Source organism: Primulina tabacum, chromosome 9, assembly GCF_025594145.1.
Source record: "Primulina tabacum isolate GXHZ01 chromosome 9, ASM2559414v2, whole genome shotgun sequence".
NCBI classification, from domain to species: Eukaryota; Viridiplantae; Streptophyta; class Magnoliopsida; order Lamiales; family Gesneriaceae; genus Primulina; species Primulina tabacum.
In genome coordinates this window covers 9,581,140-9,601,597 of record NC_134558.1, presented here as the reverse complement: position 1 = coordinate 9,601,597, position 20,458 = coordinate 9,581,140, and the positions used below count along the sequence as shown (strand labels likewise).

Sequence of the window (20,458 nt, the reverse complement as noted above, 5' to 3'; positions counted from 1 at the left end):
ATATGATTTTTATCGTAAAATCGCTCAAGATGTAGAATTTCTGTGTCTCAAAACCCGTCACCCTCGGTTATTTAAAATTATGCGACTTATTGGTTGGTTTTTTGGAAATGTGTTCAACATATGATTTGTAACACTCTCTGTTATCTTCTATTCGATAGCAAATTGGTAATTTTCTGATAAGAAACGAGGGAGATATGATTTTTATCAAAAATCACTCAAGATGGGAAAGTTGTGCGCATATGCTAGAGATTTCCAACAACCTTTGGGCTTGTTCTAGGTCCTAAGTGGTATGAAATAAATGGGTTAGAGGCTGGTCATGGAGGTTTGATTCATGGTTCAAGTTAGGAAAAATTTGGTTTAGTTTCAGTTCGATTCGGGTTAAAACCGGGACCCAGGTCCAAGTTTTAAAATGAATCGACTAAGTTGTAAAATGGGCTCGAGTTTACGTCTACAAATGCTTATAAATACATTTTGGAATATTTTAAGTAGTTTGGTAAGCTTCGAGTCAAAATTTAGAGGTCCAGGGGTAAAACTATAATTTTAGGTTTCTAGGGACAAAATGGTCATTTTGTACCCGGGATGAGTTTTAGTCCTGGCAGCGCCCTGAGCACAAACTTATCATATTTTTAAATATTTATGCATCATGTATATGATTTTTATGTAAATATGATAAATACGTTGCATGCATGGTTTGAAGAAAAATTGTGTATATGCATGCTTTTATTTAAGTGGTGAATATGATGACAGGTTTTGAAGGATGAGAGTTTGTTGTGATTAGCACGATGACATGATGACACGAAAGGTTGGGGCTCGGTGATTCGAATCCTCGTATGAATGAAAGCAAACACGATTAATTAGAATCGCGCCCTCGATTCAATAACGAACAAGGATCGATTATGTTGTCCCGATCTTTTGAAACAAGCAACAATTTGTGATATTCACCTCTAAGCGATTAACACTTAGCAACAAATATCAACGATAATAACAATTGAATTTCATACGAACCTTCAAAGAACTTGTTTTGACAATCCGTGCGAAAACAATCGACAAACGCCACAAAGATGCAATCTTTGATAAGTTTGATTTTGTGAAGAACAAAGCAAAATGCCTTGCAAATTTGAGAGAAACTCCTCAAGATATTTTTTATCAATCTGAATTGGTTCGTTCATCATTCATGTACACTGAATATATAATAATTAAAACATGAAAAATAGTGTAAAAAGTCATAAAGAAAGTTGTGAACAATTTCTACACGGAAGTGCGCGCGGTAGCGCGTGTTCTCGCGCGGTGGCGCGCGAGTTACGACCTTTGGCAGCACCCTGTGCGCGGTGGCGCCGGAAGTCGCGCCATGGAAAGCGCGCGGCCGCGCTGAAAGTGGCGCGGGTGCGCGTCGCTTGCTGGCCTGTTGCATGCGTCTTCATTGTCTTGTGCGCGGTTGCGCGAAATCTTGTGCTGGGGCGCGCATGCTGCTGCCCTCATGGCTTTTATCACTTGAATGACATTCCAAACACTTCCATTGTTGTGTCCATGTTTCCCAAGCTCTTTTAATTTAGACACCCAATTTGTAGAACTTCCTTGGTAACTCAACATTAATCCTTGAAGTGTTTCTTCTTTTAATTCCTTCAAAAACATGAATATGTTTGATTCTTCATTATTAATCACAATCATACTTGAAATTCCAAAACAACAACGCCACTTAAATCTTCCCCCAAAAATTTGCACACAGTGCCTAGCCAGATTCATATCACTCGGTGGACGAGTAATGCCGTCGCTGATGCCTCCGCCGCCGGATACCTCGGTTACACGTAGATGGATCCATCGAATGACATGATAATACGAAAGTCACAGCTGACGAACTGAATTCAAATTAAGAAAACAAACACGTATATGTTTTATGATGATATGCGCTATGAATATTAACATGCTTTGACAGGTCATGATTATGCATACGATTTTACCGCAGACATGAAATTTATGTTGATTACGATATTTTTCACTGCTGCTTGTTACATATAAATATTTGTTATCACGATACAAATGTGTTGAATTTTTAGACTCATTAGACGTGTGTGATGCAGGTGATCATGATATTGAGGGGACTTGAGGTGCCGAACTCTGAGTAGGCATGCCTGGATGTGCGCACGACCCGATGACCGCACTTTTCCGCACATCATGATTTTAGGAGAGATGAGAGGACATTGATATTTTTACACTGTTGTTGATTTATTGATGGTTACTAGCATTTTTAATTGTTCTTACTTCCATCGAGATCGATCCTTTTAACTTGCAGTATGTCTTTTAATTGTCAAATGTTTACGATTATTTTTAAATGACATTTTTATTTAGGAGGGTTGCATGCATGTAAATTATTTAAGTGTTTAATTTCAAAATGTGAGATTTACAAAAAATAAAATAAAAAATAGTTGCATTTTAAATTAGTAGATGTTACAATTTGAGTATCCCATAAAATAGCATAAATTGACTTTACTATCCAGTTTGTCCCTCATTGTATGCTTCACATAAGCAGGACATCTTCATATGCTTAAGAAAGAATATTTGGGAGGCTTTTTTATCCATATCTTATATTGAGTTTTATCCACGGTCTTTTTATGGACTTGGTTCAACATCATTATCCTAGTCTCAAGTGCAAATCTCCAAATATATGGTGACAATTTAGTGAATCTCATCATAGATCGAACCATGTCTATCAATGTCCGATTATGACTTTCTAACACACCATTGAGATGGAGTGTGGCAGATGGGGTCCACTATGAGATAATCTCATTCTCATTAAGGTAGTATTCAAATTCAGCACTTAAGTTTTCTCCACATCGATCATATAGAAGTGTTTTAATACTCTTTTGTACTTCAGCTCTGAGAATTCTTTGAACTTTTCAAAATATTCAAACTTGTATTTCATTAAATTTATATATTCATATCTCGAGAAGTCGTCAGTAAATGTACTAAAGTAAGATTGCTCATATCTCTTGCTAACACTTAGTGGACCACACATATATGTTTGGATCAAATTCAATAGGTCACGTGTACGCTCTGTTTTTCCTAAGAAACAGGCTTTGGTCATCTTTCCTTTCAGACAAGACACAAATGTTTCAATTGAATTTATGTCTGATATTTCAAAAATGTCATCTCCCACTAACTTGTTCATTCTTCTTAGGGAAATATGTCATAGCCTATAAAGCCACAAGTGTGCATTACTTAGACTATCTTGTTTTCTTTTATTTGTTGTTGAAATCGTGTTCATTTAGACATCGTTATTTGGAATATATTTTATATTTAAATTATAGAAATTATTTGTAATCCGCTTGTTCCAATTAAACATTCATTTTTGTAAATATTGGGAACACATTTAACAAATAAACAAGAAAATCAATCTTTATCAAGCATAAAAATGAAAACAACGTTTTTAACTAAGTTAGGAACATATAAAGCATCTCTCAAAAGTAAATTACATTATTTTTTAATACTAAGCAAACATGTTATTGGCTTCGTAACAACCGTTGCTCCATTGCTCATCCTTAGGAAGGTCTTACCATCTCTTGTCTTCAACTTCTTGTCATCACTTGTAAATCATTGAATAAATGATAAACACATCCATTATTTTATACAAAAGAAGTTGAATTAATTGAGATATTTTTTTTAATACAAAATATAACCTTGACAGAGCTCTTTTGTGCTAGATATTCCTTGCATTCGAGCTTCCAATTTCTAGGCTTCTTGTAGTGGAAGCAAACATCTTTTATCTTGTTGGGCTTTTTGGGACCTTTAGAAGTGTTTGGAGCTTGTATCTTAGTGGGTTTGTGTTTCTTGTAAGGACCAAAACATTTCTTTCCCTTCCCTTATGGGCATTTCTTCGTCCCAGACGAGAAACCCACTAGTAAAAATGTTTTTTCTTTGTTCTGGTGGCTTCATATATCGTAAACATATTAATTAACTCTTCAAGGGTAGCTTTTAGTTTCTTCTTATTGAAGCTCACCACAAACCCGTCAAATAAGGACGACAGGATAATAGTAGAATGTTCGTGGATAATTCGTTTGGGATGACAAGGTCCAGCCCCATTAAGTTCTCGATAAGCCCAATCATCCTCACACCATAGTCATGGACCGAGGCCAATTTTCGCATACGTGATGTCATGAGCTCCTTGACAGTAGCATGTCTTAATGGACGTGTTTGTGATCCGAACAACTTTTGCGGGTGATCGTAAATTTCAGAGGCATTTACAGCTTCATCAAACCGTCACTGCAATTCGTTTGACATAGAAGCTACTATATAGCTCCTAGCTTGCAAAGTCATGGTCCCACGATTTGTCAAACTTAGCCAATTACTCAGCATGAGCAATGACAGCAACCTCTTTTGGAGGAACCTTGTTGTGCACATATGCTATTTTCTCGAAATTTAAATTCCTCAGCAAGTCTTGGTAATTCAGCCCGGTCAGCTTATTTTGACCGAGTTAACAAATAGAGGATTTCATGATGACATCGTAAATATACTGAAACATAAATAGAATAAACGTTACTAACTATTTTAAAATATTTTATAAGAAATAAAATATGGTATTTTTTTATGAATTAGTTCCCAATATTTTGATATTTTTGCCACCATTTGATGAAAACTAGAAATCCAATTTCCTTAATGATTATGCAAGGTCCAATTGCTAAATTATGATCTCGAATAATATCAGCAAATCGTAATTTCCAAAAAATAGAGCTCAATTGCAACTCATTGCAACTCTCACGTGTTTTGCCTCACGTTTTATGAGAGCCTTTGTCTTCACGTGTCCAATGTGACCCATCAATATTGAATCTTAGTAGATTGTCTCCATAAAATCCGTCAATAATATGAGCCAAAATCAAGAGAGTTCCACATAGTTCATATCAAGTATATCATTGAAAGTCACAACTTTCCGGCATTTAGGTCTCCGCAATAATATGAGCTAGAACTGATCGCGGGTAGCTTAATCATGCAACAACCATTGATGAAGGCAAAGAAAATTTAAGCTTTGTTTATTTTCCTTCTATGAAATTCATATAAATTTTGAATATTATCCAATCTTGTCATCTAATAACCCTCAATGGAGTAGGTAAACGGATCAAAGTGTATGTTAGTACGTAGAGTCTCCACGTTATCTCGGGTCAAAATGACTAATAGTGTACAACCATAACCGCAGACTTTTCCACTCGATAAATGATAACCATTTGGAAAGTCTAAGGGAGGGTTGTTCAGTGCATCATTATCAAATGATCACTCATCTATATGAATAAGTGTAATGCCCGGGATTTTAGTTATTGTAATCTGAGATTAATCTGAAATGATTTATGGATTAATTGATGTGATTATAGACGGAAAGTATTAGACCGGAAAAGACGAGATAAGACGAAAAAGAGGTGCGAGGGTAGTGCACTCGCGCCCATGCGCGACTTGATGTGCGAGCATGCGCGGAATGGGCAGAAGACCCCGCGCATATGCGCGGAGTGAGGGCGCGCATATGCGCGAGGTGTCCAACAGCATTTCCAGAGAATGTGGCGCACATGCGCGGAAGACGAACACGCATATGCGCGAGAAGCCAAGCGACAGGTCCAGAGAACCTCGCGCATATGCGCCGAGGGAAGGCGCGCATATGCGCGAGAGCTGCCGAGATGCACGCGCCGAGACTTTGTGTCTCGCGCATATGCGCCGAGGAAGGTCGCGCATATGCGCGAGACGTGTTTCTTGAAGGAGCGAGCCACGTTTCTTCATCATGCAACGTGTGTGTGTATACACACACACACACAAGAAATTCTTCTCTAAGAATCAAGAAAGGAAGAGCCGAGGGAAGCTTCATATGAGATTTAAGTTACGAGCATTCCGTCCGTCCGAATTTAAATCTGAGTACAACACTGTGTTCCTAGCGACGACAGCTACAACTGGACGTAAATTTTGTTACGTTCTGATATCGTTTGAAATTATGCTATTGGGGGAAATTATGACTTGACTAATATTATGTGTTCTGAATATACCGATCAGTATATAATCGAAGTCAGACCGAAGAACAGACTGTTTATATAATTATTATAATTTTCTGAAATGATATGACCGAGATTATACAGATTTGAGATTATGATCTGTTATGGCTGAGATTATGATAGTTTGGATATCGATTATGAGTCGTGGTATTATATCTGTGATGTTGATATTGCTGGGTTATTGAGATTGTATTGTTATACCGTCGAAACATCAGTGGGTTGATATTGATCAGATTCAGTAGTGACTTCGATTATATTGTGATATCATCGATATGGATTAGATTGTATCTTGATCCGATATTGATCAGATTATGTCTTGATTTGCGTATTGATCAGAAGAGGCCGTGAATTGGGCTGTATATTGATTTGTGTCTATTTGATATTGTCATTGCTAGATTGGGTATGGACAGATTTGAAATAGAGACTTCAACTTCGTCAAACGGAGAAGACAAAGGTATAAATTTATGTTGATGCGGGATTGCACAACTCGAGTCTGATTGACTTGAGTTTCCTAAAATCACATACTTTACTTTATTGCATTGTTATTTGCAATTGAATGAGATTGATATCTTTGATCTATTGATTTATGTATTGAGTCTTAGGCGGATATGCCTAATTGTAAATGAGTAATCCTGTGACAGTAGTGCCGGATAGTGATGGAATCGTCACTGGCACATTGCACATGGTCACATGATAGGATATTGGTGAAAATTCCAAAGTCTTTGACGGATAAGTCAAGACACCGGATGTTTGGTCATATCGAAGTGGATAGAATTGGAGTTTCTTCTATTACTGATGTTCGATATGGAAAGGGCCAAATTCCGTGAATAAGAACATACCACCACCCCGATCGGGAGTGTAGGTGGGTGTATGTTCTTATTCCGATCGGGATCCCTAGATTAGGACGAGTCGAGTCAGAGTCCATGAGTCATTGAGTGTGATTCAGAATTTGTGTTGATTCATGTGTCGGATTTGATACATGTTATATTCAGAGTTTATATTGATTCATGTTTCTGATTTTGATACATGTTATGAATGTTTATTTCATGCTTTTATAACTGTTTGTATAAAATGCATGTATACATGATTTATACTGGGAATGTAATTCTCACCGGAGCTATCCGGCTGTTGTCTTGTTTGTATGTGTGCTTGACAACAGGTGGGACGGGATCAGGATCAGGAAAAGGATGAGAGATTATAGTTAGCGTGGAGATCCGGGCCCAGAAGTAGAGTAGGATTCAGCACTTGATGTATAGATGCTGAACCTATTGAGATAGATATCTATAGTACATGTGTTGTACTTTTATACTGACATGTATATTAGATAGAGTACATTACGTTTCCGCATTTATAATTTAAAAAAGAAAATTTTTAGTCCCATTTTTCTTAATTGTTATTTGACGTTAATAATGATTAAGACATGAATTAGCGTCCGGGTCCCCACAACAGGTGGTATCAGAGCAATAGGTCTAGAACTGTAGGTTTTTGAGACTGAGATAGAAGTTAGTGAGCGGGGTAGAATGAATTTTCTTTCCTTGCATGTGATTGCTAGCATGTGATTTATTATAATGTTGAATTACATTGTGTATGCTAGCATGATATTATGTTTTACTGCCTTTAAATACATGTTACCTGAATATCTGAGATGATTTGGTAATATGTATTATTTGAAAAGGGATCAAAATCAATTCTTGATCAGAGGTAAGCTGATCAGAAAGAGACTGAGACGGATTTGTTTCATGTGATTGCTAATTCTTGTGATTATCAGATGTACCTCCTCGAAGAATTCCAGAACGAGGTAGTACTTCGACTGATCAGATGGATGTGTCAGAGACTCTGATTGAAACGCAGTTGAAGAAGTTTCAGTCGTTTCAACCGCCGATTCTGAGGGGTACTGAGACGCAAGTTGATTGTGAGAATTGGCTAGATGACATAGATGATTGTAGAGTTAAACTGATTGGGAACCAGTTACGGGAAGTCGCACGGAGCTGGTGGCTGGTAACCAAAGAAACCTTAGAACAGCGTGGTCCAGTGATTACATGGAAAATTTTTAAAGTTGAATTCTATCAAAGATTTTCCCCGTATCATACAGACAGGATAAAGGTGCAGAGTTTACAAGTCTGAGACAGGGTCAGTTAAATATTGATGAGTATTTGGCCCAGTTCTTCACCTTGCTACGTTTTGCCCCTCACATGGCTAAGAATGATGCAGCTGTATTTGATCAGTTCATCCAGGGATTGAATCCGGAGATACGTACATTGGTAAATGTGAAACAACCGAATAACTTTGTTGATACTCTGAACAGAGCCAGAAGAGCAGAAACAATTCTGATGAGACAAAAGGAAGCCTCGTGTGTTCTTCCAGCACCGAGACCACAACAAATGCCTCCCAGAATCGAGATTGGCAGCAGCAGTGGTGGAAAGAAAAAACAGTTGAAAGCTCGAAAGAAGCAGTTCAAGAAGTTAGGGAGCGGTTCATCTAGCTCCAGCGGTTCTAGCCCGAGTTATACTGGAATTTATTGCAGAACTTGCGGAGGGAGATATCCCATGGAGCAATGCCTGGGAGTGACTGGTAGATGCAATATCTGTAGACAGCAGGGACATTTTGCTAGAGTTTGTCCACAGAGAGGTTCTCGGAGATCTCATGGAGCAAAATCATCTGGTTGTAGTGACCGAGGAACAGACTCAAGATGTACTTGATGATATAGTGACAGGTAACTGTTCTTTTATGATTATTTTGCGTATGTATTGAGAGATATTATTACATCTTATGCTTGATTTCTTAATGAACTGCATTGATTTATGCTTTATCTGTTGGGTCTGTATTTACTGTAGTAATTATCTCCTTATTGTTGGGGAAAAGATTGATATCAGTGAATTCTGTAAATATCATATACTGTAGTAAGATGAGACTGGGATTGAGTTATACTGTTTTGTACTTGTGTTGTCTGATTCTGACTTCATTATTGATATTGATGTGTTGACAAGTACAGAACTATTGTAGATTCTTGTCAGGAGATGGTAAGATCCGAACCTGAAATGGCCGAAGAAAGAATAATATACGGTAAGGATTTTCGATTTAAAATTCCTTTGATATCCGTATTAGTTATGACTCGATGATTATCGAAAGGAATAGAGTAATTCCTTATGTATTCAGTTAATTTCTGAAACTAAGCATATCATGGACTGAGTTGCCAGTAGCAGAAGAATTGCTAAAGTCTTCCTAGATGAGATTCTTGGTTTGCCTTATATATCAGAGAAAGTGATTTCAGCCTTGATATGATACCAGGTACTGTTCTTATTGTTAGAATTCCATACAGAATGATGTTGATTGAATTGGAAGAATTGAAATATCAGTTAGAAGATTTACTGCCTGATAGTTAGAGTTAAATCTGGATTGTGTGTTTCCCTGTAAAATACTTCAGTTCTGTTTATCAGTTCAGTTATGGGTGGATGAATCATGTGTTAAGATGTATTCTGATAATTTTATGCGCGGTATATTTATGATATTTGATTACTCGTAGCATATGATCGACTGAATCGAATATTTTGTATTGAATATTCTGAGAATTGAGATTATGGTATACAGAAACTGTTGAAATGTAAATGTTGATTGAGACAGCTTATATTCAGAAATTCATAGATATATGAGTTTAACAGGCTATTACATACGATTGTTGTTTTGAAATTACTGGAGAATTGTTATTGTTCTACAACAGTATTTGAGACAGATTATATTGTTTGGGGGACATTACATTTGAAGATGATATAGCAGTTGATCTAAACAACTCGAAGATGTGATCGGTTAGTCCGAATCGACAGTATTGTCGGACATTGCGTATTATGAGTTTAATAGAGCAATGATTGAAATTTCGAATCTAATCCGATATTACTGTTGTTCTGAATCCGTGGTTGATACTGATTGTTATGCATCGTTGAAATTATAGACAGTTCAAACAAAACCAGAGCTGATTTTGAAAATTAAAGCAGTTCAGAAATTTGATCAGAATGTTTAGAACTCGGTTTCGATAATTAGAACAGGGTGTCGATCAGAATATCAGGTATGTGAATAATCGACTTGGTTGTGCCGAATATTTGAATTTGAAATGACAGATATGGTTAGAAGTGTACAGTAGCCGATTCAGTAGTTATTCTGGTGACAGACAATATATGATAATTCGAAAAGATAGTTTGATAGAAACAGATAAGATTAGTTGTGGCAGAATTTGTACTGAGATGTCTATATTGGCCACCAATAGGAGAGAACGAGAGGAACCAGGAGATTGGTTATATAAATTATTGATTCCTGAATAGAAATGAGAGTACATTTCTATGGATTTTGTGATGAAACTATCGCAATATTTTCAAGATTGTGATGTGATATGATTGTTATTGACAGCTCGAAACTGTATATGTTATTTTGTACAGGAAGATGTACAGACATGATCAGACGACTGAGTTGTATGTTAGAACAGTGGTCAGATTGCACAGAATGCCAACGTTGATTATATCAGATTGTGAATTTCATTTGATTTTGTACTTTTGGCAGAATATACAACAAGATCTTTCACCTATCGTTTAAAGATCAACGGATAGTCGGAGCGAACTATCCTGGTACTGGAGGATATCCCGGAACCGTCATGCTGGATTTTAGCAATAGTTGACATGATTTATTGTCACTTGTAAATTATTATATAACGATAGCTATCAGATGAGTATCGAGATAGCATCATGCGAGGCATGGTAGAGTAAGAACTGTGGATTTTCTTTGTATGGGGATTATATCTCGGTGATACCTAAGATTGGATTTGATAGGATCAGAGATATGAAGTGAAGCTGATTTAAAAGAGAATAAAGACAACTCAGAATAAATAGATTAAATATGTCAACGTCGGATGATGACCGTTGATAGTTGAGGTTGAAGATTGAATATAACCATGATTGAAATTATCAAATTGATAAGGGATGATAGTATTGATTTGTTATGAGCTATTAATTGGTATATACGGATGTTGTATAGCCAGTATTGTGAGATTGATTCTATTATCAGTTATTTCGAGTGGTATGATGAGATTATACTTCTTGAATTATTATCTAGATTGGAGTTAGAGATCCATGAAAGAAAAATAATCCGGAATAAAAACTATTCTGCTGTTGAACATACAGTAAAGTCGTCAGGATATCAAAGAGACTATCTGAAAGACAGAAGCTGATATGAGACTGAGATTTCAGAAATGTTTCATTGTAATGAGTTTTCTGATTAACCTTTATTATACATTTCTTTATTTATCTGATTTGATTGCCTGTGATTTCGAGGACGAAATCGAATCTTAGGGGGGGAGAAATGTAATGCCCGGGATTTTATTTATTGTAATCTGAGATTAATCTGAAATGATTTATGGATTAATTTATGTGATTATAGACGGAAAGTATTAGACCGGGAAAGACGAGAAAAGACGAAAAAGAGGTGCGAGGGTAGTGCACTCGCGCCCATGCACGACTTGATGCGCGAGCATGCGCGGAATGGGCAGAAGACCCCGCGCATATGCGCGGAGTGAGGGCGCGCATATGCGCGAGGTGTCCAACAGCATTTCCAGAGAATGTGGCGCACATGCGCGGAAGACGAACGCGCATATGCGCGAGAAGCCAAGCGACAGGTCCAGAGAACCTCGCGCATATGCGCCGAGGGAAGGCGCGCATATGCGCGAGAGCTGCCGAGATGCACGCGCCGAGACTTTGTGTCTCGCGCATATGCGCCGAGGAGGGTCGCGCATAAGTGCGAGACGTGTTTCTTGAAGGAGCAAGCCACGTTTCTTCATCATGCAACGTGTGTGTGTATATATATATATATATATATACAAGAAATTCTTCTCTAAGAATCAAGAAAGGAAGAGCCGAGGGAAGCTTCATATGAGATTTAAGTTACGAGCATTCCGTCCGTCCGAATTTAAATCTGAGTACAACACTGTGTTCCTAGCGACGACAGCTACAACTGGACGTAAATTTTGTTACGTTCTGATATCGTTTGAAATTATGCTATTGGGGGAAATTATGACTTGACTAATATTATGTGTTCTGAATATACCGATCAGTATATAATCGAAGTCAGACCGAAGAACAGACTGTTTATATAATTATTATAATTTTCTGAAATGATATGACCGAGATTATACAGATTTGAGATTATGATCTGTTATGGCTGAGATTATGATAGTTTGGATATCGATTATGAGTCGTGGTATTGTATCTGTGATGTTGATATTGCTGGGTTATTGAGTTTGTATTGTTATACCGTCGAAACATCAGTGGGTTGATATTGATCAGATTCAGTAGTGACTTCGATTATATTGTGATATCATCGATATGGATTAGATTGTATCTTGATCCGATATTGATCAGATTATGTCTTGATTTGCGTATTGATCAGAACAAGCCGTGAATTGGGCTGTATATTGATTTGTGTCTATTTGATATTGTCATTGCTAGATTGGGTATGGACAAATTTGAAATAGAGACTTCGACTTCGTCAAACGGAGAAGACAAAGATATAAATTTATGTTGATGCGGGATTGCACAACTCGAGTCTGATTGACTTGAGTTTCCCAAAATCACATACTTTACTTTATTGCATTGTTATTTGCAATTGAATGAGATTGATATCTTTGATCTTTTGATTTATGTATTGAGTCATAGGCGGATATGCCTAATTGTAAATGAGTAATCTTGTGACAGTAGTGCTGGACAGTGATGGAATCGTCACTGGCACATTGCACATGGTCACAGGATAGGATATTGGTGAAAATGCCAAAGTCTGTGACGGATAGGTCAAGACACCGGATGTTTGGTCATATCGAAGTGGATAGAGAATTGGAGTTTCTTCTATTACTGATGTTCGATATGGAAAGGGCCAAAGTCCGTGAATAAGAACATACCACCACCCCGATCGGGAGTGTAGGTGGGTGTATGTTCTTATTCCGATCGGGATCCCTAGATTAGGACGAGTCGATTCAGAGTCCATGAGTCACTGAGTGTGATTCAGAATTTGTGTTGATTCATGTGTCGGATTTGATACATGTTATATTCAGAGTTTATATAGATTCATGTTTCTGATTTTGATACATGTTATGAATGTTTATTTCATGCTTTTATAACTGTTTGTATGAAATGCATGTATACATGATTTATACTGGGAATGTAATTCTCACCGGAGCTATCCGGCTGTTGTCTTGTTTGTATGTGTGCTTGACAACAGGTGGGACGAGATCAGGATCAGGAAAAGGATGAGAGATTATAGTTAGCGTGGAGATTCAGGTCCAGAAGCAGAGTAGGATTTAGCACTTGATGTATAGATGCTGAACCTAGTTGAGATAGATATCTATAGTACATGTGTTGTACTTTTATACTGACATGTATATTAGATATAGTACATTACGTTTCCGCATTTATAATTTAAAAAAGAAAATTTTTAGTCCCATTTTTCTTAATTGTTATTTGACGTTAATAATGATTAAGACATGAATTAGCGTCTGGGTCCCCACAATAAGCATCTACATACCCTTATCAATGAAACATGTCGTTTACATCACAGATATTAGTCTCAAGCTTAAGCGATCTCTATATTTATTTTAGGTGGGTGAATCGACTAGAAATTAATTTAAAATATACTGTACGCTTCTTAATGAGTTTCATGATCTTCTTAAGTTGAGAGATAGACCTCATGGTATTTCTTGTGTTGAAATTCAAGAAATATTATACTGACACCTTGGATTAATATATATTAAGGAAAGAAACTTGCATGGAAAAACATATATTTATTTTTTTTTTAACAATTTTTTAGAATTTTCTTACATTCCATTAATGGTCAATTCAACCTCTCGTACTATTTACACTATTGAATTTAAAATTTCATTAATGAAAAGCATGAAATTCACAATTTTGACATTGATTGAAACTGGTAAACCATATGATATCAAGTTCTCATGGTTAAGACGATGTTTCAGATTCAAGAACCAATTATAACAAATTTCTCCCGCAATTCGAAAAGGAAGAGATCTTATAAATATAATTGTGATGGAAAATTCAATTCTAAAATGTCGTCTTCCAATAACATATACATACTACAGACGCCCTAATTTTGTAAACTGCACGAAAAACTTAAACAACATATCTCAATTACTTCTAACATAAAGAAACTATATATTTATACTCGAACCCTTCTATCTTAAGCATGTTAAAATAATTTGAGAGTTCAAAATGGACAACCAACAAGTGAGGGCGAAATACGAAATCCGAAAGGATCGGAGGGGACGAAACGGAATTAAGACAACTCATTTTCTATATGTCCATAAGTTGGCAACCCCCCCTTTATAATCTAATAAGTGTTGTCGTTCTTAAAAGCCTAAACCATGATGAAACCCTTGTGCTTTTGTCCATCCACTTTCTCTACAATAGTTTGAATGCTTGTGTACTCTTTTGGACTTGGAGGGACCCTTTTTGCTGTAAAGGAAATGTGAGATAAATACCCAAAAAAAAAAACCTTGTCATCTCATCTAACTATTTGGAAATATATATAATTCGTTTAATACAATAACATTTGGTTTATATAATTCATTTGAAAATATTTATTAGAATATATAAATAAATTACCATTGACTATAATTTTCATAAATATTTTTTAAAAATATATAAATAAATTACCATTGACTATAATTTTCATAAAATGAGTATGAATACATTATAGTTTACTTTGTGTGTTTCTTGGTCGTCGTGCTTTGTTTGTAATACATTGGTCTACTTGACATTACTATAATTTTCTTTGCTTACTGTTTACTCAACAACATGATTGCATTCTCACGCTTTTATTCATTTATTATAATTATTTTTTTTTGTGGAAAAGAATGGAAATTATTAAATTAATAATCATCGGCATAAAGGTCTTAGATTCAGAATTTTAACATAAATATATATGTGTGTGAGGTTTGATCCACACAGTGTGCATCGCGAGAATACCGGTGGAGCGTCAAAACATCACTGATGTGGCGTTTACTTATCGGATGTACGCATCGTGCGCACGTGCAAGTGATATTTATAATTTTTTTGGATAAAATTTGAGTTTTACCCCAAAGTCCAGGTCATCCCATTGCGTGAACGATTTTTAAAGTGTCCGTTCAATGAAAGTTTTTTTTAAAAAAAAATTCAAGAAAACATTCAAAATATCTTGATAATTTTATTGAAATGCAGGTGTGTAAGAGAATAATTGATGGTCCACTGTAAATGTTACTGCTAAGAAATTTGTATCACACTGCTAACTTCTATGCTAAATTTTATTTTCCAGCGATCCCTTTTCGATTGTTGGTTTGCAGAACCGAATAATAGAAAATCTTAAAGATTGGTATATCTAAGCCAGAAGTCTTAGCTTTTGACGCGTACGAAATGTAGGATTCTAAACAAGATGAAAGACCCTGATGAGATTATTTCGTGCGCGCGTCTCGCCCTAAAACGACCTGCTATATCATAGAGAAACAACTACATATGCAGTTCATCCGACAAAGAATCATCCCTGAAACCCAAAAAGAAAGGCCAAGAGGTTTCTTTTCCTTGAAAAACAAAAATTTCGCACACCATAGTTATGATATAACTCATCAAACATTCAAAATATGTAATCCGAAAACCTTGTGTTCTTTGCTTGTATGTTTTTACTCCTCTAAACTTAAGATTAGAGGCAAACTCAAGAACCCAAGAATAATAGGTATTCAACGTAATGGTAATTGAAAATAAATCATTTTCAGTCAACTTTGAAGTAATTCTCACATCTATAAGATCGAGGCACAGTCCTTTTATGCCCCCTTCAAGCCAAATATTTGATCCTCGTGCAAAGACAACTACTTAACATACTGTTCAATCTGTGATCACCTCATTCATCCATACTTAAAACCCAAAAATAAATTCACGACAACTCCTTTTTCTTTATTAAAAAAAATGGTACATTTTTTGAATACTAACTTGGAAAATTAAATAAAAAAATATTTTACTATCCTTGTGATCAAAAGAAACAGAAGCAAAAACTTTCTTCATGATTGAATTGTATGGTGTGAACGCGATGGAAGATATAGAACAGAAATGAGATTTTTGTAAGATCCATACCTCTTCTTCAAGATTATCCTAGTCCCACATACCTTACATGTATCGTGAGTGAAACTGAATCTGATTGTCATCAATACAGACCTTTGGGATATGGGAAATCTCTGGCCACCGAACATGACCGGATTTGCCTCTCGGTTGTTGAGTGAAACTCTCCTCTAAAAGTGGAGCTGCAAAGTCGAAGTCGAAAACTCTAATTCTTGCTGGTATTTCATTCGAAATCCTGCAAAAGCAACAATTATTATTTTTAATTTGAAGGTAGCATAACATAGAAACCCTGAATGAAAAACAGCAACATTTTTTTCCATGCACAACACGCAAGAGAAGCGGTCTGAAGCTACTCCACATATCGCTTAACCAAACAGGTAGTGAATTTGTTAAAGAATCATACATGAAATGATCAAACTCTGCTGGTATCACCTCATGTTCATCATCCATGATGAGCAATAAAAGAAAAAAAGTTCGATTCCAAACCTTGGGATTACATGGACCGAAATTCCAATACCATGGTCACAACACTTAACTTCCTTCCCAAAGAAACACTCCCTAAAAAATGCTCAATCTGTCAGTTGCTTTTCAAGGAAATTTTGTATGGGAAGAACTATTTTTGGCTTGGTTAAAATTTGACTTCCAAATATATGTAGTTCAGTTTGCCACATGCGCCATCATACAGGCTTAATTGCAACTTAATATTCCTTTCTTGGATGCAATTATTACTAGTGAAATAAATAATTTAGTAGCTCCAAAATTATGATTACTGAACAGATCACCTCTAAATCGAGTGCCTTCAAATTTCTAAAACTGACAGTTTTAATATCATGTTGTACTTCATATGCCTCGTGAAAATGAAATGTTAAGGTTCTTGTAAATTAGTTTTGAGAGTTATAGCTAATCTTTATCAAAAATTTACAGCAACTTGAGGATATGACATCATACCGCATATAAAGAAGAGTGAGCAACTTCAAAGCAGAATCCGAATTTAGGTTCAGCGCAAAAATGAAAATCAGAAGACAGTTTCCTCAGCTCAGTAACCAAGTGCCCAAGTGTCAACAAGATGGTTATTTATTCTTAACTTCATTTTCTCTATAACCACGAACATGAAATGAAAACTTTCCTGTCCAGACGAGCTTTACGGTTGTCATATGTATTGCTCATAAATTGCTTCCTTCAAGCTTTTAACCATGCCATCGCTTTTGCATAAGCGGCAAATCAACAAGAAATTCCATACATAAGGAATCATCAGTCTTTGGCCATGTTCCAACCATCTCACAGTTAAGTTGATGAGCCCTTGTTTTGTCACCCTTCCTCCAGTGACTAGCAATTAATTCCTTGTAAACATTTGGACTTGGAAGCAGTGACCTCGATTTCATCATTTCCAGATACTTGTTCGCTTCTATTAATCTCTCGCACTTGCAGAGACCAACAATCAAAGAAGTAAAACCCAACATATTAGGAGATAATGATCTGAACTCCATCTCAAATAAAATCGTTATAGCCCTCTCAATATTACCATCTTTACAATAACCATAAATCAGATGAGAAAATGCATTTTCATCACAAGAAAGACCTTTATCCAACAAGATGGTCAGCATCTCATCAGCCTGCTCAGTCTTCCAATTTTCACAAAGCTTCCCAATCATCTCACTAACAGCCGAACAACTAGGAATATGCCCTATCCTAACCATTTTCTTACAAAATACTAAGCTATCATCCAATCGTCCATTAATAGAGCAACCTTTAATCATCAGGCTAAAGGTCTCTGCCGGTGGCTTAAATCCCAAAGTTTCCATCTTTTCTAACAGCGCCACTGCATCATCGATCCTTCCCTCCTCACAATATGCCCCTGTGAACAAACTGCAGATAAAAGCATTCTCATGAAAACCTCTCTTGAGCATTTCCTTGTATATCTCCATAGCGGCACAGAGATTTCCCATCTTGACTTTGGCAAACACAACCAATGAAAATGAAACGGTGTCAACTATCATGTCTTTCTGCAACATTCTCTTCAATGACAGTAACCCATCTTCTATCCAATCTTCCTCTATCATTTCGTAGACCAAACAAGTATTCACTATCTGTGCAGAAACCGAACACCTCTTACCACACATCCTATCTAAAATATCGAGAAATTTTTCCAACTTTCCTTCTTTACATAAAGCTTTAACCATGATTTGCGTTGTCACTTCATCTGGGCAAACTCTTGTTTCGATCATGTGGCGATATACACCCCAAAGCAAATCCGTCTTATCAGATTTTTGCATCACATGAAGCAGAATATTAAAAGTCGTCAAGTTCAAACGAAATCCATGATCAAACAACAATTTGCAAGCATCAAGAATAACATCAACCATTCTCAACTTTGCGCAAGTTCGAATGAACAAGTCAAACACAAAAGCAATTGAGTCAACAGCCTCATAAGTGTTTAGCAAAGAATCAAGAACAGTAAGTACTTGAGTTTTATCATGAGAGGAAGGTTTGGATAAAACTGTTTCAAGTAATGCCTTGGAATCCTTGATGAGCCTGCCTTTGACCAAAATATGGATTGTCATGCAAAAAGTGGAAGTCCCATGCTGGACATGCATTTCTTTTGCCGACCAATGAAATAAATTCAGGGCTTTTCTAGAATTTGAAGGTTCTTTCAGCTGTAATAGTATAGTTTGAACTAAGGGGTTGGTGAATCCAACTGATTTGAATCTTTGTGTAAGGGTCTTCCAGTTCAGTCCTTCATGTAAAGAATCTAGTATTGACGTATTGAAGTCATCATCATGCGAGATGATATGTTTGAGTTGCACCGAGGTGTGAATTAAGGTGGGGAAATGCGTCCGAAATATTTTCTTGGAGTTTGAGAAGGTGCGGAACAAATTAACCATTTCTAGCGCATTTTCTTTGAGCCCTTGGCATCTAAATTGTTGAACAGAAAAGTGATTAGTCGTCTCAGTCAGAGATTATTCATTTGAAACCAGTACTCACAAAACACACCTCTACACTTGTAACAAAGAATCACAATCTTAAAAGAAATTAGACATACATGTCAAGAATTCGACAATTTGCAAAAAACATGTCATTAATTGACCAAGATCTCAAAGAATAAAATAACAACTTTATCTCCTGTATAGATTATGCCATCAATCTATTAAGCAAGAACTCCTATTCCTGTGAATTAATAACTAAACCATATTAAGAGTCGTCAAATTTCATCTTATCATCATTTATCTCAATTATAAAAATTATATTCTTTTCTCTGTTAGATTTTCATATTCTTTCTGTTTCTTTATTGCTTAAACTTTTGATAGGTAATGTATTTGAGTAGGATGGATTTCAAAATGACTGCCCGAATTCATAATTTTTATAATTGAGATAAATGATGCTAAGATGAAATTTGACGACTCATAATATGGATTTGACGACTCTTAATATGGTTTAGTTATGAATTCAGGCAGTCATTTTTGAAATCCATCCTACTCAAATACATTACCTATCAAAAGTCTTAAGCAATAAAGAAACAGAAAGAATATGAAAATCTACAGAGAAAAGAATAGAAAGTAAAAACATATTAAAAAAGGTTCAACAACTGTGTGACCAAAATACTCCCACTGGCACTTTTGAGGGGGGAAAATCAAAATTCACAGGATGCAACCTCGGAAAGGCCAAAGGTTGAACCTTGGAAATGCGTAATCAGCACTTGTGCGCCAATATAATTGCCGAGTAAACTGAGTCTGACCAAACAAAACGAAAATTCACTCGATTCAACTGGGAAAAAGTGCTCACAGTGAACAGATTCATTCAAAAATCATTACTTGAAAAACTCAACCATATAGAGATCGAGCTATAATTCATAAGAAACGAACATCGAGATCACAAAGATTCCATCTTTTTGAACAAATCAATACTTTCAAATCGTTCCAAGAGAGAAGGATTAGCATTCGTACCAACAACACAAAATTTTATGGAAGAACAGCCAGATATCTCCGTCGCTTAGTAGAGAACGGTAGAAATGTCACCGGAGTTCGAGAGTTGAAGTTGGATAGGAATTGGTTCGGGCCAATTCTGGGACATTTGGGGAAAAGGGATTCGACGGTGATTTATTTAAAAAAAAAACACAAGTCAATTTATATAAATGTATTTATGTTTAAATGTAAATATATCATTAACTTAAATTTTTAATATTAATTTTATCCATCTCATTCAGTCGATTCCAAACTAGATTTTTCTTCCATCGACCTCCTTCCATTTCTTTTCCGATCGTATTTCCTTTTCCAACAATTCTCGACGCAGATCCGTCCAATCTAAGCAAACTCA

General features: G+C 36.2%; 1 protein-coding gene across 5 annotated transcripts; it reads right to left on the bottom strand.

Annotated features, from left to right (window-relative positions):
* Window positions 1–15,264: 15,264 nt before the first annotated feature.
* LOC142504603 (uncharacterized) lies at window positions 15,265–20,220 on the bottom strand. 5 transcript variants are annotated; one of them, XM_075617472.1, is made up of 4 exons: window positions 20,089–20,219; window positions 19,139–19,166; window positions 17,096–19,060; window positions 15,265–16,382 (listed from the first exon to the last, which is right to left on the bottom strand). In XM_075617472.1, exon 3 carries the CDS (start codon window positions 19,027–19,029, stop codon window positions 17,335–17,337), a length of 1,695 nt encoding a protein of 564 aa, XP_075473587.1. In that variant the 5' UTR covers window positions 19,030–19,060; window positions 19,139–19,166; window positions 20,089–20,219; the 3' UTR covers window positions 15,265–16,382; window positions 17,096–17,334. The 5 variants fall into 5 exon arrangements, with proteins under 5 accessions (XP_075473587.1, XP_075473585.1, XP_075473586.1 ...); XM_075617470.1 differs by having other exon boundaries at window positions 17,096–19,166; window positions 20,089–20,220; XM_075617471.1 differs by lacking the exon at window positions 19,139–19,166 and having other exon boundaries at window positions 20,089–20,220.
* Between the last annotated feature and the right edge of the window lie 238 nt (window positions 20,221–20,458).